Source organism: Salvelinus fontinalis, chromosome 5 (assembly GCF_029448725.1).
Source record: "Salvelinus fontinalis isolate EN_2023a chromosome 5, ASM2944872v1, whole genome shotgun sequence".
Taxonomy (NCBI): domain Eukaryota; kingdom Metazoa; phylum Chordata; class Actinopteri; order Salmoniformes; family Salmonidae; genus Salvelinus; species Salvelinus fontinalis.
Window position 1 is genome coordinate 39968630 of NC_074669.1, and position 23961 is coordinate 39992590.

Below are 23961 nucleotides of genomic sequence, written 5' to 3' on the forward strand. Positions count from 1 at the left end.
TTATTTGACCATGCTTGTCACTTATGAACATTTTTGAACATCTTGGCATAGTTCTGTTATAATCTCCACCCGGCACAGCCAGAAGAGGACTGGCCACCCCTCATAGCCTGGTTCCTCTCTAGGTTTCTTCCTAGGTTTTGGCCTTTCTAGGGAGTTTTTCCTAGCCACCGTGCTTCTACACCTGCATTCTAGCTGTTTGGGGTTTTAGGCTGGGTTTCTGTACAGCACTTCGAGATATTATCTGATGTACGAAGGGCTATATAAAATAAAATTGATTGATTGATTGAAACAAACAGTTCTGACCTACCACTGATAGAATATATGGAAATGATAAAGTACATGGTAAGGGGCAGAAACAGTGGAGAGTGTACTACTGATGCTGCAGAAACAGTGGAGAGAGTACTACTGATGCTGCAGAAACAGTGGAGAGAGTACTACTGATGCTGCAGAAACAGTGGAGAGAGTACTACTGATGCTGCAGAAACAGTGGAGAGTGTACGACTGATGCTGCAGAAACAGTGGAGAGTGTACGACTGATGCTGCAGAAACAGTGGAGAGAGTACGACTGATGCTGCAGAAACAGTGGAGAGAGTACTACTGATGCTGCAGAAACAGTGGAGAGTACTACTGATGCTGCAGAAACAGTGGAGAGAGTACTACTGATGCTGCAGAAACAGTGGAGAGTGTACTACTGATGCTGCAGAAACAGTGGAGAGAGTACTACTGATGCTGCAGAAACAGTGGAGAGTGTACTACTGATGCTGCAGAAACAGTGGAGAGAGTACTACTGATGCTGCAGAAACAGTGGAGAGTGTACGACTGATGCTGCAGAAACAGTGGAGAGAGTACTACTGATGCTGCAGAAACAGTGGAGAGAGTACTACTGATGCTGCAGAAACAGGGGAGAGAGTGCTAACTACTTACCCCTGTGGGTGGTGCCCTCTCCCTCCCCCTCTGAACGTCCTGTAGTACTGCTGTTTCCTGTGAAGAGGACAAGAGGAGACAGAGGACCACACACACAGAGAAATGCGTAAAACATACAGACAGAGACAGACAGAAACCCAGCTATTTTTAACAAGAAGCCGGTTCTAATGGAACTTACTGGAGAGATGACGTTTGATTGACACCTGGAACGAGAGAGAGCAGAGTTGTTAATTACACTGTCTGGCAATATCTAAACAATTTAGAATGTTTACATCCTGCTGTTATTGCAACAACATGGAGAGACAATAGCAGGAAAAATAAACATGGCTTAATAAACAGATGAGCATTTCTGAGCTTCCCTTTTCATAAATCTTAGACTTTTGATACCACACCATGTGAAAATCCGCAACACATTTCATCCCATGCCTCCCTCTGGTCCTGTACCCACTCCTTCCCCCGTCATACCCCTCTGTTGGGGGGCAGTGTGAGTGCCCCCACGGTGGCCTTCAGCTCCATCTCTGTAGCAGCAGAGTTGCTGCGGCTGCTGCTGCCCACCGGACGGATCTGGATGTGGAACTTCTTGGGCTCCTCGTCGTCAAAGTCAGAGTCGCTGGAGTAGAAGTTGTCCTCCTTGTCCTCCATCGAGCAGCGTGCGGACAGAGAGTCAAGGAAAAGTGACCCGATGGCGGGTGGACAGTGGACTGACTAAAATGGACGGGGAAGAGCCTTATGCCTTGGACAACTTTGGGAGTGTCAGGGTTTCCTTTGTCCAGCCTCATTCACTGATAATGGACTGGAGCTGGACTAGGAACAGAGAGAGCATTTCAGTCTATTTAAATGTCTCTCAGGGGGCAGGGAGACTTAATGTTCTACTCATCTCATAAGAGACCGTCTAGACTGCTTTATAAAGATAGAATACTCACTTACACAGTGGCAGGAAGCTTTGTTATCATTATGAAGATAAAGAGGTCTGTCCAAGGGAATTTTTACTACAATACAGTAGAGACAGCCTCTCGTCTGATAGTCAGTGTTACTGCAAAGGATATCATTCTGATTGACGTCTGCTCGGATTACAAACCCCTCCTCATCCACCTCTAGGGGAGAGTTCTGTGTGCAGAATAGAGAATACCCATGTTGTATACAAACATAAATACTTTCTCCTGGTGTTTGATAAGCTTAAAGTGCCATATCAACCCTTCACCCTGTGATGTTGTCATCAGGAGATCACTTTCGGAGCCGTGTGAAAACTAGAACCTGGATAAATGGAGGATCTCAGTTTGCTTAACGTGAGGAGTTTGAAATGATGTATACTTTTACCTTTGATACTTCAGTAGATTTAAAACCAAATACTTTTACTCAAGTAGTATTTTACTGTATTTTTACTTGAGTCATTTTATATTAAGGTATCTTATCGCCACTGGTCAAAATAATAAAAATAGACAACCAAACACTGCCAGACACACCATTGTCACACATGATTACTCTCCCTTGCTCATACACACGCACAAATGCACACACACAGACTGTACAGACACAAGCGCACACAGACAAACACACACAGACTGTACAGACACACACACACACAGACTGCACACACAGACTGCACAGACATACACAGCATTGATGTGTCTGTACAGTACGTTGGCGGCGGGCACAGTGATATGCTGTTTAATTCACCACCACCAGGAATGTAGAACTGATAATGGAAGAACGGACATTGATTTGATGGTTTTTGAGCCACTGTGAATTAGCATATACTCACTGGTGTCTCCGTCACAGCTGAATCCCTGCAAAAAGAAACAAAGGTGAATGTAGCTAAGTGACAAGATAGTATCACAGAAGGAGCTGACAAAAGAAAGTGAGGGTAATTGGGATTTATCATCTGCTTGTGCGTGACGACATCGCTCCAGTAACTTCCATTTATCTCGGCTTCTTGGTAAAAATAGCTGGGTTTCTGTCTCGGTCTGTGTTGTACGCGCACATGTCTGTGTGTGTGTGTGCGTGCTCACGTTGAGTCTGGCTCTTTGTCCCTCTTTCCCAGTCCAGGAATCCTGAAGGCTTTTCCTCGACTCTTCTTACTCCCCTCCGGTACTAAAGCTGTCATGTACTCTTCAAACCCCACCAGGGCTGCCACATATAGGGACACACCACAGTGAGGACAAATCGGACACACGCTCACGCATACACATGCTGGGATCAAACCATCTGTTTATGCTGTTTGTGTGGTGTACCTGGTTTGTCTTTGCCTGTGCCCTTCTGCTCTGCAAACCTCTGGATGAGGTTATCTATGCCGATGTTCTCCACGTTCTGTTTGAACTCCTCATGGACCTGAAAAGAGGAGAGAGGGGCTCGTTGCAGTCAGAGAAGAGATAGGGGTTTGGACTGGAGAATTTGTTGTGGATGTGCTCGGTGTGTGGAGTTTGACTGTGGTTCAGTTTGAGTGTAGCAGGAGACAACCCCTCAAAGTGGTCAGTTAAATCCCTCCAGACAGGCTCTCCTGGCCTGGGTCAGTGTCTGGGTGACCTACCTGTCCCACCTGAACGTGGGTGTCCTCTATGGAGTGGGAGTATCCCTTGATCAGCTGTTTCATCTGCCTCAGGTGGGCCTCCTCGATGTCCTGGAACTTCTGTACAGAGGACGAGAACACAACAATGGTGTTCAGACACCAAGATGGGTCCTAATTACAGCAAACTACCCCAAAGCACAACAAAATGCTACTCAAAATACCCACAAAACGCTAGCGCAAACTACCGCAAAGTGCAGTTAAGTGGTAAGAAATAAACCAAAAGAACCCAAAGACAAAGACCAGAGGCAACTGTACAGGAAGAGAACCAGGTACAGACCAGAGGCAACTGTACAGGAAGAGAACCAGGTACAGACCAGAGGCAACTGTACAGGAAGAGAACCAGGTACAGACCAGAGGCAACTGTACAGGAAGAGAACCAGGTACAGACCAGAGGCAACTGTACAGGAAGAGAACCAGGTACAGACCAGAGGCAACTGTACAGGAAGAGAACCAGGTACAGACCAGAGGCAACTGTACAGGAAGAGAACCAGGTACAGACCAGAGGCAACTGTACAGGGAGAGAACCAGATACAGACCAGAGGCAACTGTACAGGGAGAGAACCAGGTACAGACCAGAGGCAACTGTACAGGGAGAGAACCAGGTACAGACCAGAGGCAACTGTACAGGAAGAGAACCAGGTACAGACCAGAGGCAACTGTACAGGAAGAGAACCAGGTACAGACCAGAGCAGTGAAGTATAATAGAGGTCCCATCCCAGGTAATAACCAGGTACTAATCACAACACTGCATGTGGGCTAGAGTAATAGCTTGAAAGAACAGGTCATTTCCCCCATCATGCTCTGGGCTGTAGTCTTCATGAAATCCCACCGAGCTCTCTCCTCTTCACTCATTATCAGGGACAGATCTCCCATTGTAGCTATTAACAGGTAATTGGTCACCAGGATTCCAGTCATCATTTAAAAACAAATATAGCACCGTTCATTGGGTTTGTTGAGGGTTTCCTTGGAAACTGTGCAGGTAGCCATGGAGACGTGTTCATTGTGAACAAAAATGGTTTGTTAACTTAAGGGAACCCCAAGATTGAGTGTGTCTAAGTAACCCGCCCCAGGCCCAGTGGACTGACTGACCTGGGCTGATTCGCTCATCTTCTGCTCGAAGTCTCCTCCCACGCGGTTATACTTCTCTATACACACAGCAAACGACTCGGCAGCTTTCTTAGACTTCATCTCCACCTAGTGAGAGAGAGGGGACGATTATAGACTTCATCTCCACCTAGTGAGAGAGAGGGGACGATTATAGACTTCATCTCCACCTAGTGAGAGAGAGGGGACGATTATAGACTTCATCTCCACCTAGTGAGAGAGAGGGGACGATTATAGACTTCATCTCCACCTAGTGAGAGAGAGGGGACGATTATAGACTTCATCTCCACCTAGTGAGAGAGAGGGGACGATTATAGACTTCATCTCCGCCTAGTGAGAGATAGGGGACGATTATAGACTTCATCTCCACCTAGTGAGAGATAGGGGACGATTATAGACTTCATCTCCGCCTAGTGAGAGAGAGGGGACGATTATAGACTTCCTCCAGTCATTACTGGAACCTTTATTCATCCTGGTGAGTCATCATTGAGAACAAATGATCTGCTATAATAATCACAACCTTATTCAACTGTCTATCTTATTCAGTGTACTTTCAGCAACTACTCATTAACGTAAGGCACCCTGTGCTCATTTAACAGTTTCTACAGCTATACTGTATTATACGGAATGTGTTCATTGATGCCTAGTGACAGACCTTCTCCAGTTCTTTCTGGGGAGCTCCCTCTTTCCTCAGTCGGTCCAGCTCAATACACTTGGCGTGGTATCCCTCCCTGGACTTCTGGAGGTGACCACTCTGCACCTGGACGGCCTGAACAGCCTCCAGGGTCCCCACCTGCTCCTCCTTGGTCTGTGAGAAACACACCATGCACATATTATTAAAATGGTCATTATATATTTAAGCAATAAGGCCCGAGGGGGTGTGGTATATGGCCAATATACCACGGCTAAGGGCAGCTCTTATGCACAACGCAACGTGGAGTGCCTGGAGACAGCCCTTAGCCGTGGTATATTGGCCATATATCAAACCCCGAGGCGCCTTATTGCTATTATAAACTGGTTACCAACATAATTACAGCAGAAGAAAATTGATGTTCTCTCATACCCGTTGTATACGGTCTGATATACCATGGCTTTCAGCCAATCAGCATTCAGGGCTCAAACCACCCAGTTTATAATATAATATAGTGAATGATGTGGGGGATAGAGGGGTCGTGATCATAGAAAGATATGGTGAGAAGTGTTACCTTGCGGTGAACTTTGACCTGCTCGTCACCATACTTGTTGATGTCTCGGATGAGGTCATTCATCTTACGCATCAGCTCCAAGTGGCAGAGAGCCAGCTTGTCTGATGACACCCGGAACAAGTCCCACATAGGAGCAAACGTCCTGAGGGACACAGAGCAATATGTCACCTACAGTACAAGGTCCTAACACCAACATCGTGTTTTTTAAAATCTAATAATCACATACATTAACAGATGCGATTTCATACATTTTGTTTGAATGGTAATGACATTAAAGTGAATCTTTATGGTGCATTTCTAGAGTTAAACAAACCATAGACCCTGGCCTGCTATGACCCAGTAAACCATAGACCCTGGCCTGCTATGACCCAGTAAACCATAGACCCTGGCCTGCTATGACCCAGTAAACCATAGACCCTGGCCTGCTATGACCCAGTAAACCATAGACCCTGGCCTGCTATGACCCAGTAAACCATAGACCCTGGCCTGCTATGACCCAGTAAACCATAGACCCTGGCCTGCTATGACCCAGTAAACCATAGACCCTGGCCTGCTATGACCCAGTAAACCATAGACCCTGGCCTGCTATGACCCAGTAAACCATAGACCCTGGCCAAGAGAATCAAACCATACAGACAAAGTCCTATAAATCCTCTAGGTACCCTGCCAGCATATGAAACAGTTGATTTCATTTTAAACTGAGATGTTGATGGCAAGAGTTCTCATATACTCACCCTAGTGGGCTTCCATTGCTTGCCATTTTGGCCAGTTTGCTCATGGACTTGGAGTAGGTCTCCTCGATGGCAGCCCTGAGAACCACAGATAGATCAAGATATTCCTGATGAGCCCGTGGCTGGTCAGTAACAAACCAGGCAGAGTGATGGTCTATGCAGTCTCAGCATTGGAAATCCAACAACAGATGGATCTAAACTCGTCCCCTTCCGGCTCACACAAAACAACTGCATATCTTACTAGCATAATGTCATATTATCATGTACAGAGCATAATAAAGCACAAACCTAAAGGCATAAACAACCAGGCAAAGGGAAAATAAATATTTAGCTTCAATACTCTGTAAATGTTGCCCTGACCCAAATGTAAATAATAAAATGGCCTCATTTCTGCAGGAGGAACATACAACTGTAATACCCATCTGTAGCACCCACGGAGAAGAAAGTAGATCAGTATGTCTGGGGGGTAACAACCCCCTCCCACCCTGACAAGGAAAGAGAAATGTAATAAACAAACAAATCAGTGCAGTTTCACAGGCCTCCGGCAAGAGACATCTCTTTATGGAGAAGAAGTACACCTTGAAGATGGGTAGTTAGGCCTACAAAGGGCTAGAATACATGACATTCAACGTTTAGATACATAGAACATCCAGATTGAGAAAGAGCCCCTCTGCACTGAGCGTGGGGGATCAATCAGCTCAATGGGTTGCTTACTCTGTCTGTCATGAGGGAGACACAGCTTCCCTGCAATGTCTTCTTTCATTTCCTGACTGACACTTTGTTCTCTCCAAGTAGATAACTGCATTTCCTTCCTTCTGTGGGGAATGTGCAGTGGTTCGGATCTTATGAATAAAAGTCAGGACTATGACATTGGTCTGACAGTGCAGGTTGTTGTCTTCCCCTCTGGGGAGAAAAGCCCTGTAAGGCCCAGGCTTAAATACTACAATGAGTCTTCAACTTCCAGCTAATTGACTCATTAACAGACTGAATAAAGACAGACGACTTCTGGGAAAACAATCCAGGAGGAGGATTATTCATACTGACATGTTACCGGAGCTGAGTGCCCAGATAACAGGCAAAAACACAGCTAGTGCAAGTGTGTGTGTATATTTGTATAGTAAGACAGGGAGCTCCTTGTCTTGAGGGCCGTGTCTTGTATTGCGTGAGAGTATGTGTGTCTCTCTTAACACTCCCATGTGCTGGCCTGAGTTCAAATACAGCCCAGCTATGTGGATTAGAAGGCAGGGGAGACTGATGGAGCCGTTCCTCTGCACTAAGACTATGAAAGGAAACGACAAGGCCCTGTAGCCACTATTGGAATCAGTCTTTTTAAAAAAGGCAAAGTTCAAAACATTTATGAACATTTAGAAAAATGACTTTTTCAAATGGATGGATGAGTTGAAAGACAAACTGATTAAGAAACATCACTCCCACGTCACTTATGTACCACCTCTCCGGAACATCCCAGCCCAAACAACACCTCACCTCTCACGGACAAACTCTGCCAGCTCTTTGGTAGCAATCTGGCCATGCTTCATGTTGTGGTACAACACGTCAAAACCTGCATTCTTCTCCCCCTGCAAAAAGCACAGACAACACCTTGGGTGAGCCACAGAATTAGATTGTACTGCATCTCTATGGGATTTAGGGATCCCTCAGTATGAAAGATGTGACACATAGCAGGCGATGGCAGACAAACCTACGACCCCAGGAAAGAGGTTTTTCTCATTTAAATCCACTCAACACTTCTCTGTTACTTATTCATTGAGGACCCTTGGGGCATAGTAGCATTGAACACAAATCAACACAAACAAAACAAATACTGTTTTCTTTCATCATGACCTTTAAATATTGTGGATGTGAATGTTTCTCTTGTTGTTAAGCAACCAGAACCAAGGTTGACACAGGGTTGGAGAAAACAGAAATGCCTTTATCTCGCCAACAGAAGTATGCCTGGGAGCTGGTGATGACATAAACACAACTCATGTTGTTTTCTTCCATGACCTTTAATACTGTGGCTGTCTTCTTGTTTCGCTCAGTGGGGAACAACAAGCAATCATGACACTGGTTTAAGGAAACAAACATACATGTTTCATAGACAGGCCGACTGCAAGCCAAGTTGTTCTTCAGAAATGTCATTTTCATAGGCCAAAGAAGTCTTCCACAGGGTCGATGCAAATTTCAGATCTATTGTTCTACAATAGCATTAAATCAGAATTTCCATTGACCCAAAGTGTGCAGAAGCTTTCTCCTTTTGTCTTCCTGCACCTTAGCAGCCTTGTGCAGATTTCGTCAAGACTAGCATAAGGAAGGCAATGTGAACTAGAAGTTTAAATAAGGATTCCCTTCCTACAGACAATACAACAAAAAGAGTCATCACATAACAGCAGAGTTAACAGAGGTAGCGTTAAAAATAGCCTGTTCCTTGAAGCCCCCACTTTGATGTCAACAGCGGGGCCGTTGTGTAGGCTGTCCTGACGGGCAGGCGGCTGCACTTCAACACTAGAAATATCCTGCTCGAGAGGGACAACTTTCCCCAAGTAGCAGGGGAATGGCTGGAATGCCAAGGTTCCCAGAGAGAGGCTAGGAGCAGGCCAACACCACAACCACCCTCAGTTACAGACACCAAACACACAGACACTAAACAAACAGACAAACACAATCGTTGCTTTGAGACATCGGTCTACTCAGGCAGGAGAGTGGTGATGGGCTGATGGCCTCAGCAGGGTTCAAAGGATTTGGATTCAAATCAAGGGTTAAAAGGCGGTACGGTCTGGTACACCACCCCAGCAAAATAAATAGTGGAGGTACACGGTACCGGTAAAATATGAGCCTATCACAATAACTAAAACAAAATGTCAAGAAAACGGTAGGCTGTTACACTACTATTTATCATTACCGCATGTCAGAGGCATGAAAAACAGGTGGTATAGCTCCAAAATGTGATGTGGTTTGACGAGAACACTGACATTTTGCCGAGGCAGAGAAGTGTGGGCGACACAGAGACGCGTGCGGACAGCAATAGACACTTAAATTCTGGCCTAATGACAATCGCCAAAAGGTCATTACACTTGTTGGTGTTTTGTGTAACAGATGTCTGTTTCCGTTCACCACTGTTTAGAGGATATGTTGTGAGTGGATGAACGTGCGCTGGGAAACCTAGTAAAGGAGCCCTTTGAAGTGATTGTTTTATAAATCAGATGAAAACATCATGACTGGTTGTGTTTATGCCACAATGTTTTAGAAGTTACCTTTCAAATCTTTATGACTAGTCCCAGAGATCCTATTGAATTAATAGGGATTCTATATGTAATACATAGAGGTCCCGTACCAGGAAGAAATTACATCCACTTTCATCCCTGGTTCAAACCCATTTGATTAGTTACCTACAGACATGCAGTCAGTGGTGTAAAGTACTTAAGTAAAAATACTTTAAAGTACTACTTAAGTACTTTTTTGGGGTATCTGTACTTTACTACTCATATTTTTGACTACTTTTACTTCACTACGTTCCAAAAGAAAATACATGTACTTTTTACCCAAAAGTACTCATTACATGTTGAATGCTTAGCAGGACAGGAAAATGATCCAATCTATGCACTTATCAAGAGAACACATGGTCATCCCTACTGCCTCTGATCTGCCAGACTCACTAAACACAAATGCATCTTTTGTAAATTGTCTGAGTGTTGGAGTGTGCCCCTGGCTATCCGTACATTTAAAAATAAAAAAAATGTGCTTAATAAGGAATTTGAAATGATTTATACTTTTACTTTTGATACGTAAGTATATTTTAGCAATTACATTTACTTTTTATACCAAAGTATATTTACAACCAAATACTTTTAGACTTTTACTCAAGTAGTATTTTACTGTTACTTGAGTAACTTTCTATTAAAAAGGTATCTATACTTTTACTCAAGTATGACAATTGGGTACTTTTTCCAACACTGCATACAGTACACTAGTTAATGCAGAGATTTTAATTCACATGTGATTCTCCAATACCTTTCCTTCTCTATGGAAGTGAAATTATGCCATAGTCTTTGTCCATCCCTGTCTCCCATCTGCACCCAGAGGAAGGTGACCTGCCCTGCTCAGCCCTAAACACAAAGCAGGTATATAGTTCCCTTCACTATGCTAACCTCTCTGACTAGGTGCTGTCCCCCCCGTGTGAATGCCACACACACACACAATCTAAAACATAGCCTACAGTATTATCATATAAGGCATTGGTGATCATTAAAACATATTAGCAAATGGCCAAATGAAAGTTGAAAACAAAGCAACAAGGATATTCAATCACCGGGTCCCAAGCAGTCATCCATGCAGTGAATGGAATGATGAGTGACAGGAGATTTTCAGAAAAGGAACCCCAAACAAACAATACATAAAGCTACTACTGTTCAAGTCAGTCCAACTGACAAATCACTTCTCTGTAAGAGGAGCTAAAAGACACACCAAGGCCTTAGTCAGCTAGACAATAAAGGCTTATTTCACAAAAACACAATAGCCTAATTTAAAGAGTCAGGCCTAATTCCCAATTCTGGTCTCAATCGAAGCTGACAATTATGGACACATTTGTGCTTTAGAAATTAGTATGAACATTATTTTATCAGCTAATGAAAACAAGAGGTACATTTAATATGGTGTCTGGGCTTTATGAACAACTCCTATAACACCGTTGTGTTTCCTGAAAGGAGAAATAACGGCTGGCTAAATCGGGACTCCCTAAAAACACAATACAAGTGACTATTTGAAGCAGGTTAGGAGAGCATTTTCGCTAACCCTAACCCTTTTTCTAACCTTAACCTAATTATCCTAACCAGCTGTTAATTCTCCCACCCTGGTACGACAAAGTCGTAGCTGTATCGAAGTGGCATGTTCCTCAGGTAACAGACACAGTGGGCGAGAAGTATGACAGCTCTTTCATTAATGTGACAGACAGGTTTGTTTGTGTATGTATGTTGTTTCGAGGTGTGTCAGTATCGCACCCTAAAAGAAACGTATAAGCCAAAGACGTCCTAAGAGTTAAATCCATGACTAGAATGATGAATTATAGCTAAACCCATCATGTTCCATCTGAGATCATTCATCACACAGACCTGTTTCATATTCCACACCATGACCAGCGGTCATTGACAGTTATTTTTCGATCTGATTTATGCAGCTCCCCTAAGAAAGTTTTGCTCATGCAAGAGAGAGCTCATTACAATGACAATGTGATCTGTGGGAGACGAGAGGAGCGACAGAGGGTGTGTGGAGGCACCCAGACAACTCAACTTTCTCACCATGGCTGAGATTCATTAGTACTCCATGCAACACAGAGCAGCATCGTCTGTCAGTCCAGTCAGGTCAGGTAACGCCCAGGTTCATGTTTTACAGGTATTAGCTACAGTCGTTGTTTAACATATCACCGGACCCATCTGTTTCTCCTGAGGAGCAGGGTGCCCCTTGGGAGGTTTGGGTTGGGGGAGGGGGTCTGCTCACTCACTCCTTCCATAACACCCTAAACTCTCACCCAGCGAGCAGTGCTCCCACATCCAGCAGCCTCCCCTCTCTCTCTCCCTCCCTGCCTGCCCACTGCAGTTAGCCAACCAATACTTGCTGCCCCATTTCATCTTTGTAATGTGCAGCGCAGCCAGCTAACGACTCTCACTTGATTCAAATTAGAAGTATCCCTGGCTTTCCCCCTCAGGCATGAACAAAGCTAATTACTGTACAAACGAGGCCTGGGATGCTCCTTTAAACGGTGTGCTGGAAGGCAGGCCTCATTGGGAACTGGCGTGGTTAAATAAAGAAGCCGTGTCTGGATTTCCCTGCTAGAGCGTGTCCGGCTTAATTAGGTAAGTGTGGTTACCTCCTTGGCCAGTTACAAGAGTTGTGGTTGAACGCCATTGTAGTGCTGCACTATGGGCAGCAGGTTCTGTGGCCAGAGTAGCAGCAAGTAGCAGTGTGTGCAAGAATGTGCTGTGATGCAGGGGGGGGGAGGGAGGGGGGGGGGGGCACATGTGAAACCTGGCACACTGTGACAGAACGTCTGTCCCTCTCTCACTGGTCAGCAGAATAAACAACCCTGCCTTCCAATCCATTGATCAACAACTCCATCAGGCCTGGCTAGTGAAGGACATTTCAAATCAATCAAATGTATTTATAAAGCCCTTTTCACGTCAGCCGATGTCAAAGTGCTATACATTTCCTATCCGATTTTCAGAGTTGTATATAATATGTGGTATGACATGACATAGTAGGCCTATATGGTATGAAGATGATAACATAGTTGGATAGACCCAGGTTAGTATCCGTGGAAAGGGACCGTCTAACTGACTCATTGAGGTTTTGTGCTTACGGGCAATCCCACGGAAGAGTGTCAGCAGCACCCTGAGTATCTCAGCACACCACTTCCACATCTAAAGGACTGCCTCACTGAGTCCCCAAAACAACCCATCACCTACACTAGTTGATACCTGGTCCATAGCGCCTGGGAGAGACCAGCAGTGTCCCTGTGTAGAACTACTCTGGACATCACTTTATGCTGAGATCAGATCACAGCACCGGTCCCTGTCCCTGTTGCCACACTGATTAATGGCTTCAGTGCCCCATTGGGCCGCAGGTGAGGGAATGGAGCCCAGCGGTACACGTGAGACCCTGAGCTTAGGACTAACCCATGACAGAGACTGAGCACAATGCACACACACACACACAAACACACCGCAGTCCACGCTCATGCTTCTATTACCATCACCAGAACACTTGCATCTGGCCGCAGGAACCTGAAGGCAAAATCCCTGAAATGTCTCTATGTAACGGTACAGTAAACCACTATCCTGCTGCCATTAATCCAATTTAGCAGAGCAAAAAACATTTCCAGATAGAGAGAGAGATAGTGGGTCCTCTGGTAACATTCCTGCCCATCCGTCTCTGCCACTGGGTTTACATCCGTCTGCTCCGGACCTTAGAGCCCAGTGAGTCCCAGAGACACAACCAGGCACAAATTGACGAGGGAAGAGCAGAGGCAACACTGGGTTCATTCTGCTGATGAATGATTGGTTGGGTATAATTCACCTAGGAGAGCAGGGTCCATTTCCTGGAACAGACGGACAGTGTGCCTTGATGAGGCCTAGCAGAGAACTATATAAAAAGACATGGATGATTCATCCAACACACAGTCCTGCTAGAATTCCTAATGGTAGTGCATTAGTGGGCCTTCAGGTTTCTGGAGCAACGGACTGAATGGACCGTTCTTTGGTAAAAAGGAGAAGTTAAAGGATTCATGGTGTTCAATGCGAGAGCAGCCATTCAGCCATTTCAAAGGGGAATTGGATATCAGGGGCATTAACATGTCTGTATTGGGATCAGTGGCGATTTTAGCATGTAAATCTTGGTGGGGCAAACTCAATTCTTATTTAGATTTTTTTAATGCATGCCAGCAAAGCAATTACACAACACAAACAATATATAAAACGGTGCCCAAACTGTTAGGGCCTACATAAAGCTGTTCCAACAGCAGAGCATTCTTTTCAGCAACATGAAGTGAATCCTTACCACCGCTACACCTGGTTATCAGCGGAGCCTTGTCCGGCAACGGAACAGTTCATTCAGCCTCATTTACTGTGTTTAAAAAAAATCATAGCTGAAATGTCTGACTAGTTTAAAACTTCTTATGGCTACAATCCCGTTAACGGGATCGATATGACAACAGCCAGTGAAAGTGCAGGGCGCCAAATTCAAACAACAGAAATCTCATAATTAAAATTCCTCAAGCATACAAGTATTTCACACCATTTTAAAGATACACTTCTTGGTAATCCCACCACAGTGTCCTATTTCAAAAAGGCTTTACAGCGAAAGCACCACAAACGATTATGTTAGGTCACCGCAAAATCACAGAAAAACACAGCCATTTTTCCAGCCAAAGACAGGAGTCACAAAAAGCAGAAAGCGATAAAATGAATCACTAACCTTTGATGATCTTCATCAGATGACACTCATAGGACTTCATGTTACACAATACATATATGTTTTATTCGATAAAGTTCATATTTATATCCAAAAACCTCAGTTTACATTGGCTCCATGTTCAGAAATGCCTCCAAAATATCCGGAGAAATTGCAGAGAGCCACATCAAATAACATAAATACTCATCATAAACTTTGATGAAAGATACATGTTTTACATAGAATTAAAGATAAACTTGTTCTTAATGCAACCGCTGTATCAGATTTCAAAAAAGCTTTACGGCAAAAGCACAACATTCAATAATCTGAGAACAGCGTTCAGCCACAAAAGGAAGCCATACGGTTACCCGCCAAATTGAGAAGTCAACAAAGTCATAAATAGCATTATAAATATTCACTTACCTTTGCTGATCTTCGTCCGAATGCACTCCCAGGACTCCCACAAGAAAAGTTTGTTTTGTTCGGTAATGTCCATCATTTATGTCCAAAGAGCTACTTTTGTTAGCATGTTTGGTAAACAAATCCAAAGTCACGAAGCGCGTTCACTAAAAGCAGACGAAATGTCAAAAAGTTCCGTAACAGTCAGTAGAAACATGTCAAACGATGTATTGAATCAATCTTTAGGATGTTTTTAACATAAATCTTCAATAATGTTCCAACCGGAGAATTCCATTGTCTTCAGAAGTGCGATGGAACAGAGCACGTGAATGGTCAGCTCATGATAGACCTTACTCATTCCCGTCTCCTTCGGCCCCACTTCACAGTAGAAGCGTCAAACAAGGTTATACAGACTGTTGACATCTACTGGAAGCCGTAAGAAGTGCAAACTGACCCATATCCCACTGTGTATTCGATAGGTGATGAGTTGAAAACCTACAAACCTCAGATTTCCCACTTCCTGGTTGGATTTTTTTCTCAGGTTTTTGCCTGCCATATGAGTTCTGTTATACCCACACACATCATTCAAACAGTTTTAGAAACTTCAGTGTTTTCTATCAAATACTAATAATAATATGCATATATTAACAACTGGGACTGAGGAGCAGGTAGTTTACTCTGGACACCTTTTCATCCAAACTACTCAATACTGCCCCTGCAGCCATAAGAACAAAATGTGGTTTCCACTGACAATTGAGATATACAAACTATGGCATAAGGGAACCATGAGCGGATAAGAGGCAATCCGTAATATCGATTAAGACAATGAGCGAGCGAAGACGAACGTAGTCAATATAACGATTTATTCAGCACCTTTGAAATGTACAGCGACAGAATTCCGAACATGGGCCGTTCTTACAGTATTCTCCCTGTACACCAAGTCAGAACCGTAGGATAAATAAGTGGGCATATAAGCAGACAATAAAAGCTCTTAGAAATGTCGTCATCATCGAATATTGTCTAAAACAGGCTATAGGCTACATGTGCACCACCAAGTCAGAACAGTAGGCTAAGTTATGAGGGAGAAAGGGACCAACTTATTAGGGTGAGGCACATGGGCTACAAACAGCTTACTACACAACATACACTTAGTATTACTTTCTTAGCTACAGTATACATATCTCCCTGGCATATTACATAATTTATGCCGCAGTATACAAGACATTTTTGGACTCAGTTATGCTGTGCTCACTTGAACAGGAAGGTGGTATTGCGGCCCTTCTTGGGGAACTCTGAAAAAAAAAGGTTGAATCACGACGTCAGTGATCTTCAGGTCGGAGCTCTAGAAAGAGGCCAGAGTCCCCCCCCCCCCGTTGCTTTGCCATGCTTGCAGTTAGCCACTGATTCCAAACCACTCATTGTTGAATATGCAACTTCCAACTTGTGTAATGTTTATGTCCAATGCCGATGAGCATCGATACATTTTATCTACAATTTAAAAGATATATATTTTATTAATTTCACCTTTATTTAACCAGGTAGGCAAGTTGAAAACAAGTTCTCATTTACAATTGCGACCTGGCCAAGAATAAGCAAAGCAGTGCAGCACAAACAACAACACAGAGTTACACATGGAATAAACAAACATACAGTCAATAATACAGTAGAAAAATAAGTCTATATACAATGTGAGCAAATGAGGTGAGATAAGGGAGGTAAAGGGAAAAAAAAGGCCATGGTGGCGAAGTAAATACAATATAGCAAGTAAAACATTGGAATGGTAGATTTGCAGTGGAAGAATGTGCAAAGTAGAAATAGAAATAATGGGGTGCAAAGGAGCAAAATAAATAAATAAATAAATACAGTAGGGGAAGAGGTAGTTGTTTGGGATAAATTATAGATGGGCTATGTACAGGTGCAGTAATCTGTGGGCTGTTCTAACAGCTGGTGCTTAAAGCTAGTGAGGGAGATTTGGGGGTTGACCAGAGAAAGAGAGAGAGAGAGATTTCTCTTCATATGACAAGTATTTGCCAGTAGATTGTCCACGTGATTCATGACTGCTTGTCTAGCTTGAAAGCTACGATTTTGAAAGTATGATGTTGACATGATCAGTCCAATCAAAGCTACTGTAGATATGCGATTTGACATAATTTTATCTGTGGCCAATGACCTTGAGCTTTCTTGGATGGGCACTTCTAATGTAAATCTATGGCAGCACCCAAGGGGCTTGAACTTTCAAGCTCTCCATGTAGATTTTGTGGTGATGTAGTGTCCCCATGAGTGACAGAACACTGAGCCAATCACAGCGCAACTAGAGAAGATTACCAACCCCTACGCTCTGTATTTTCCGCTGGCTGCCCCTCCATCACAGAAAGCACTGAGCTAGGCTGAAACACCTGCATTTTGGAGCTGCCTTAAGAAAGCAAAGAGACCATGTTTGTACGCAGCTTTATTAACTCGAATGTTTTAGTTTTTTTACATTGTTTGCAAACTGATATGTGACACGTATTAATGCCAAACAGGTGGGGCTCAAAACAGGTGCCCTGAATGACAGGTCACCACTGGTTGGGAGGAAAACACTGAGCGGAGCATTACACCCAAACTGTACTCACCCTTCTTGCATCTGAAAGGAGGGAGTCATTCTACTCCCAAGGACTTGGAGTGTGGACGTCATTAAGAATGCACCTAATCATAACAGATGGCTATTCCTCATCCTTCCCACTGTTGACTAGTTAAGACTAGGAAGAAAAGCCAACATCGTTATGTCGATGGCAAATATGGAAGTCACACAGTGCCACCTGTAGACACAGAATGGTGTTAGACTGTCAGAGAGAGTTGCATCCCTCCTGGTTTGAGTTGGAGGGAAGCACCTTTGATCAACCTTTGTTCCACACAATGGAGGTCTCCGCTCCCCTCCATAGGCATGGAGGCCCTGCTGCCTGCAGCCAGGATCACATGACTTGCTGCTGGTCAGCCAGCAGGCAGGCAGGCAGAGCAGACAACCCGGCACGCTCTGCTCCTCACAGCAACACACTCAACTCTGCCTCCGTCACAGTCAGGAACACAACAACTCCACAAAATGAGGACAGAGGGGATCCACCACAGAGAGAGGCTTCATGTACCCACACAAACAAGCAGATACTTTCAGAATCAGATATCCCTCAACAACGAAACAATACAAACAACTTTAGAGTCTCAAAATGTTGCGACCTATAAAAACCTTTGAATTCCATCAAGGATAGGAATCTAATTTCCTTGAATTGAATTAAACGGATGGCTGGTATAGTTTCCTCTTTGACTCAATTGTTACTTTTACTTTTTGCCACAGCATCCTTCCCAAAATATCCTTCCCCTTCCACGGTGAGCGGGCAGTGGTGGTGTATTAGAACTAGGACACACCTGAAATAGCTCCGCCAGGTGTGCAGAGAGCAGTACACAGGCATAGTCCCCCTAGGAGCAGCTGACTAATGTCTTCTCCTGTCTCTCCTATCAGACTAGTGGGGCTACAGTCAGGGTTACATTGCTGTCATGCTTATTATGTATCGTTATTGCACAGGTTATAGGACTGCTAGAACATATTGATGTGGTTCCTGTTGGTTCCTTTTCCAGGCATTGTAAAGATGTGACCTGTGTTCATCTGTGTGTCAGGAATGAACCCGGTGCCCCTACTCCCACCATCACCAAGGAGACTAGGCAGCCTCCGCTCTATGATTCAGATAGACCACTCAGGAGACAGATTGGTAGAATGCAACATGTTGTGCTGTATGGTGGTGGTTCAGTATCATTCACAGAATATTAACTCTGAAAGTAAGGCCTCATGACTCATGTGTGAATCAGGGAACAGACAGAAATGGCCAGTCAACCTACATGCATTGGTGTCCTTCATCTACAGAAGAGTTGTACAGCATTATCTGAAGTGTAGGCCCATTATTTCTACTGTCAGTGTCACATACAGTCTGAGTGTTTGAGTTTTTACTAGCTTCTGCAATCTGCATAGAAATGAGCAGTAAAGGGGTCTAGAGTATTCATGCATAATGGCCCCCAAAATAAATCATCATAATGCAATCTGACTGTCAGTTTTCACCTCTCCATGTTGAGCTGCCAATGATCCTCATAGAACATAATGATACATCAAAAAGACTCACCCAGAAGTTGTTTTTAAAGAATGCCATCTTCACTCAGAGTTTTATAGGGATCTGCAGTAAAGTGAGAGAAGAAAAAGAATGTTACAGATGGGAGAGAAACAGAAACTAGGCTACAGCCCCCTGCTCTCCACTATCAGTGGCCAGAGTCAGCCAGTGGCACTGAACCAACATTCACACCAATAATGAGACACCTCTACAAATGGATTGTTGTTTTCCCTGTGCTGAATTGCTATGGATCTCTTGCTCTTGCTGTGGGCTGAATCTCCCTTTGTACAGGTACTGTAACAATGTATTGGGCTACATGAAAAGCCACCTCTCAGGCCCAAAAACAGACACAGTGACACTTTACTGTACAAAGAATGAAGTGGAAACTTCTGAGGCGGTCTTATTAAAAACAAGCTGGCGTAAGCAAGTAGAAAATAGAAACCTTGAGTTTAATGAAGGCCAGAGTGTCCTGAGGGGACAGCCAGGGTTTGTTAAACAGTTCCCTTCAAAAGAGATGGAGAGGCTGACACAGGGGAGGGAGGGGGAGAGAGACTGATCTGACACAGCCACCAAGGAGAGTGTGCCCGATCAAGATGAATAAAGATCTCTCCGGTGTGCTCACTCACTCTGGCCATGTGTGCAATAAAGCGCTGAGGGACTAGCCATACCTCTAATTCAACCCCCTCCCCGCCCCAGAGTCACCTCCCAGACTGGGCCTGGAGCGATTGACAGCAGCAGGTCTACTAAGGTGAGGACACACACAAAGAGCCTCTACAACACAGTGACTCAACAAGAACCATGGTCTCTTTTCTGACTGTGAAGTGAGATTCGTGACCATGAGCTTCTGTTCTGGCAGAGCAGATTTCAATTGAATGGAGGCAGGAGGAAACATAGCAACAGCTGAACATACGCCCCCTGACCCCCTATAGCATTTCTCCACCCATCCACACTGCCTTCCACTGTGGGGGACTTCATTCCTGCTCAATTAGCTCCTAGCTATCTGCTCATCATGAATAATAGTAGCCTTCCAAGCACATAGCAAAGATGAATGAGTGTAAAAAGTGTGTGTGACTCTGCAGGCGCAGCATTTCTCCAGGGAAGGCCTGGCTGTAGGTTCCCTGTTATTTTGCTGCGAGGAGAGGGTAAGAGGGGATGGTATGGTCCCTGCCTGGATGTGTTACATTGTGCTGACGGCAGGCTTTCTCTCTGCTGGCACAGAGGAGTGGCTGACCCTAGCTCAGGCAGGACAACCTGCTGCTGGACAGGGGCACACACACAATTAATTAACTCAGCATGGGGCCCCTGGAGGGTTCTCATTTGGCAGCACGGCTTAGGGCTGAAAGTGAGATACAGCAGCCGCTACCAAGTAACCACTCTGCTCTACAACACTGATAGAGAAGAAGAGGAGAGGTGGAATCAGTTAGACAGAGGGATCTGTTTGGCTGTGTAGCTGGATCACTGGCTGGTGGTGGTGAGTGGTAAGCATAAAGTGCCACGCTTCACACATAGTTGCTGAGAGGAGAGATTGGTGTGGGGCTAGAATCCTCAGTGGTGTAGTGGAGACTATACACAGGAATATATTTTTTTTATTTAACAGTCGCCATGCACGCTGACAGTCGCCAGGTGTATGCCGTTTCCTCCGACACATTGGTGTGGCTGTCTTCCGGGTTAAGCGAGCAGTGTCTCAAGAAGCAGTGCGGCTTGGTTGGGTTGTGTTTCGGAGGACTCACGGCTCTCGACCTTCGCCTTGCAGCGATGGGACAAGACTGTAACTACCAATTGTATATCACGAAACTGGGGAGAAAAAGGCAAAACAATTTTTTTTAAAGGCTATGAAATAAAGTTGATTTGAAAACCAAAAGAACAGGAGTGTTTATAAATATTTCCCTCAACATTTCTATGGTCGGATTTTGGCTTGGCTTCTTAGAAGCAAGTTAAGACAGGTCTCATAATATGAAGTAAAACATCCAGGTATGACAGGCTATAACTGTCATCTGGTAGATGGAAAGGCTTTCTCAAAAACCTACTCAATTAACTGTTAACTAGCTACAAAGTAGCGTATGCCTACCAGAATTATATAATTACCTGCATCAATCCACCGGGTATTTGTTTGCAAATGTGCGCTACAGAAACACACTAAATCAAACAGTGCTAGGTGCAGGTGCACTTGAATTAAAGGCTAACTACACTCACAAATGAACATTTCTTACATTTTCCCCAGACCTCAAAAGTGGTCTCCTGTTATGGTTTAAGCATTATTGTGGACTTAGAAAACAACAAAATTGGATGTTCTAGAAAATAAAAAAATGTGGCTTTGAGAGCGACCAGAGGAGGATCTCTGTTAGGAAAATGTGTCGCCGGACAACCTGACCGGGAAGATTTTAATTTACCAGCCCCATGTGTATTGTGCGTCCCATTACGGCATCCACCCCAGGTGCTCAGAATGACACAAACCACAAATATTATGGTCATTCATTTTAACACGCCATGCAACTCCTGCAATGAAGCAGCCAGCAAAACGTAATTGTCAAACATTTGCCAAAATGCAATTTGCAAGAAAACACCATTCTAAACACTGCACCTGATGCGAGCAGTATATGACAGAGATGAAAATCTCCATTAGAAACTTAGAAAGACGGTGAAACTAGGATGGGTTGTTATTATAACTGCCTTCGGCTACTGGACAACGATAGAAAGTTGATATGAAAATCAATAGAACAGGAGAGAAATGGCATTAAAGGAAGTCTTTCATGCAGCTGTCAGTGAAAAGCATCTCAAATAAGCATCTTGACTAGAATTTGAATGTTGAGACAACAAGCTTATGCGTTCATCTCTCTCCAGAACGATGCACTCCGCTCTCCAGAACGATGCACTCCGCTCTCCAGAACGATGCACTCCGCTCTCCAGAACGATGCACTCCGCTCTCCAGAACGATGCACTCCGCTCTCCAGAACGATGCACTCCGCTCTCCAGAACGATGCACTCCGCTCTCCAGAACGATGCACTCCGCTCTCCAGAACGATGCACTCCGCTCTCCAGAACGATGCACTCCGCTCTCCAGAACGATGCACTCCGCTCTCCAGAACGATGCACTCCGCTCTCCAGAACGATGCACTCCGCTCTCCAGAACGATGCACTCCGCTCTCCAGAACGATGCACTCCGCTGTCTCCTGCCAATTCATTGATTCATTGTGTGAAAGGTTTGCTGTTTGTTTCTTTTTATCAATTCACCATAACATTTGTTACCAGTAGTAAATGTACCGTTAATCCCCATCCTTTGATTACACTAATTTATGTTAATGCATTGTATTAGCCTACTAAAATTAAGCCTACAGTCAATACCATTCTGATTCTCGAAGTGGAAACGTTACTTGTGAGAAAGAAGTTTTGGTTTATTTCATAACCATCATGCACAACTTTTTTCATGGTCTTTTGTTTGGAGTGCTCCATGTGAGCAACAAGCATGGGTTTGGCTCCTCTGTCCTGATGTTGAGGGAGCGCGCGCGCCTGAGTAAGCATAGAAGTTGTAAATATGGCACTGGAACTGACCATGTTATATATGCTTACTAACTTAATCATCTTATTCTTATTTCTATCCTACTTGGTCCTGTTGATTCATTCAATGTGATAGGGACAGACCATTATCAAGTTTGAAAAGTATTAATGTCACATGCACAAGTACAATGAAATGCCTTTCTTGCCAGCTCTAAACCCAACAATGCAGTAATCAATATCATCAACATAGTAGTAAAAATAACATACGGTAGAACAAAAACACAAGAAATAAAAATAAGAACACAAGAAAGTAAGAAGCTACACACAGCGTCAGTTCCAATACCATATTTACAATGTGCAGGGATCCTGGCGTGACAGAGGTAGATATGCACAGGGGTAAGGTGACAGACACAGCAAACCTTTTTGCCACAGTTCGCATTGATGTGCCATCCTGGATGAACTGCACTACCTGAGCCACTTGTGTGGGTTGTAGACTCCGTCTCATGCTACCACTAGAGTGAGAGCACCGCCAGCATTCAAAAGTGACCAAAACATCAGCCAGGAAGCATAGGAACTGAGAAGTGGTCTGTGGTCACCACCTGCAGAATCACTCCTGTTTTGGGGGGGGGGTGTCTTGCTAATTGCCTATAATTTCCACCTTTTGTCTATTCCATTTGCACAACAGCATGTGAAATTTACTGTCAATCAGTGTTGCTTCCTAAGTGGACAGTTTGATTTCACAGAAGTGTGATTGACTTGGAGTTACATTGTGTTGTTTAAGTGTTCCCTTTATTTTTTTGAGCAGTGTAGTACCCGCAAAACACCAGTCTCAACGTCAACAGTGAAGAGGCAACTCAGAGTTCCTCTGTCCAGTGTCTGTGTTCTTTTGCCCATCTTAATCTTTTCTTTTTATTGGCCAGTCTGAGATATGGCTTTTCTTTGCAACTCTGCCTAGAAGGCTAGCATCCCAGAGTTGCCTCTTCACTGTTGACGTTGAGACTGGTGTTTTGCGGGTACTATTTAATGAAGTTGCCAGTTGAGGACTTGAGGTGTCTGTTTCTCAACCTAGACACTAATGTACTTGTCCTCTTGCTCAGTTGTGCACCGGGGCCTCCCACTCCTCTTTCTATTCTGGTTCGAGCCAGTTTGCGCTGTTCTGTGAAGAGAGTAGTACACAGCATTGTACGAGATCTTCAGCTTCTTGGCAATTTCTCGCATGGAATAGCCTTCATTTCTCAGAACAAGAATAGACTGATGAGTTTCAGAAGAAAGTTCTTTGTTTCTGGCCATTTTGAGCCTGTAATCGAACTGAGCAATCGGGGGAGAAGGGCCTTGGTCAGCGACGTGACCAAGAACCCAATGGTCACTCTGAAAGAGCTCCTCTGTAGAGATGGGAGAACCTTCCAGAAAGACAACTCTCTCTGCAGCACTCCACCAATCAGGCCTTTATGGTAGAGTGGCCAGACGGA

At 44.3% G+C, this 23961-nt stretch overlaps 1 protein-coding gene across 4 annotated transcripts in view; it reads right to left on the minus strand.

Moving 5' to 3' along the window:
• LOC129855580 (F-BAR domain only protein 1-like) overlaps positions 1-23961 on the minus strand; it is a 38048-nt gene that overhangs the window by 5555 nt on the left and 8532 nt on the right. For all 4 annotated transcript variants that reach the window (XM_055923399.1, XM_055923397.1, XM_055923398.1 and 1 more), the window contains exons 2-15: positions 19013-19063; positions 8016-8107; positions 6534-6608; positions 5800-5941; positions 5250-5402; positions 4580-4684; positions 3452-3550; positions 3156-3252; positions 2934-3051; positions 2687-2711; positions 1971-2031; positions 1390-1574; positions 1103-1127; positions 925-981 (exon numbers count right to left, since the gene is read on the minus strand). In XM_055923399.1, coding sequence (XP_055779374.1) covers positions 925-981; positions 1103-1127; positions 1390-1574; positions 1971-2031; positions 2687-2711; positions 2934-3051; positions 3156-3252; positions 3452-3550; positions 4580-4684; positions 5250-5402; positions 5800-5941; positions 6534-6608; positions 8016-8107; positions 19013-19039 — 1261 coding nt within the window. In that variant the 5' untranslated portion in view covers positions 19040-19063. The remainder of the gene's footprint in view (positions 1-924; positions 982-1102; positions 1128-1389; positions 1575-1970; positions 2032-2686; positions 2712-2933; positions 3052-3155; positions 3253-3451; positions 3551-4579; positions 4685-5249; positions 5403-5799; positions 5942-6533; positions 6609-8015; positions 8108-19012; positions 19064-23961) is intronic.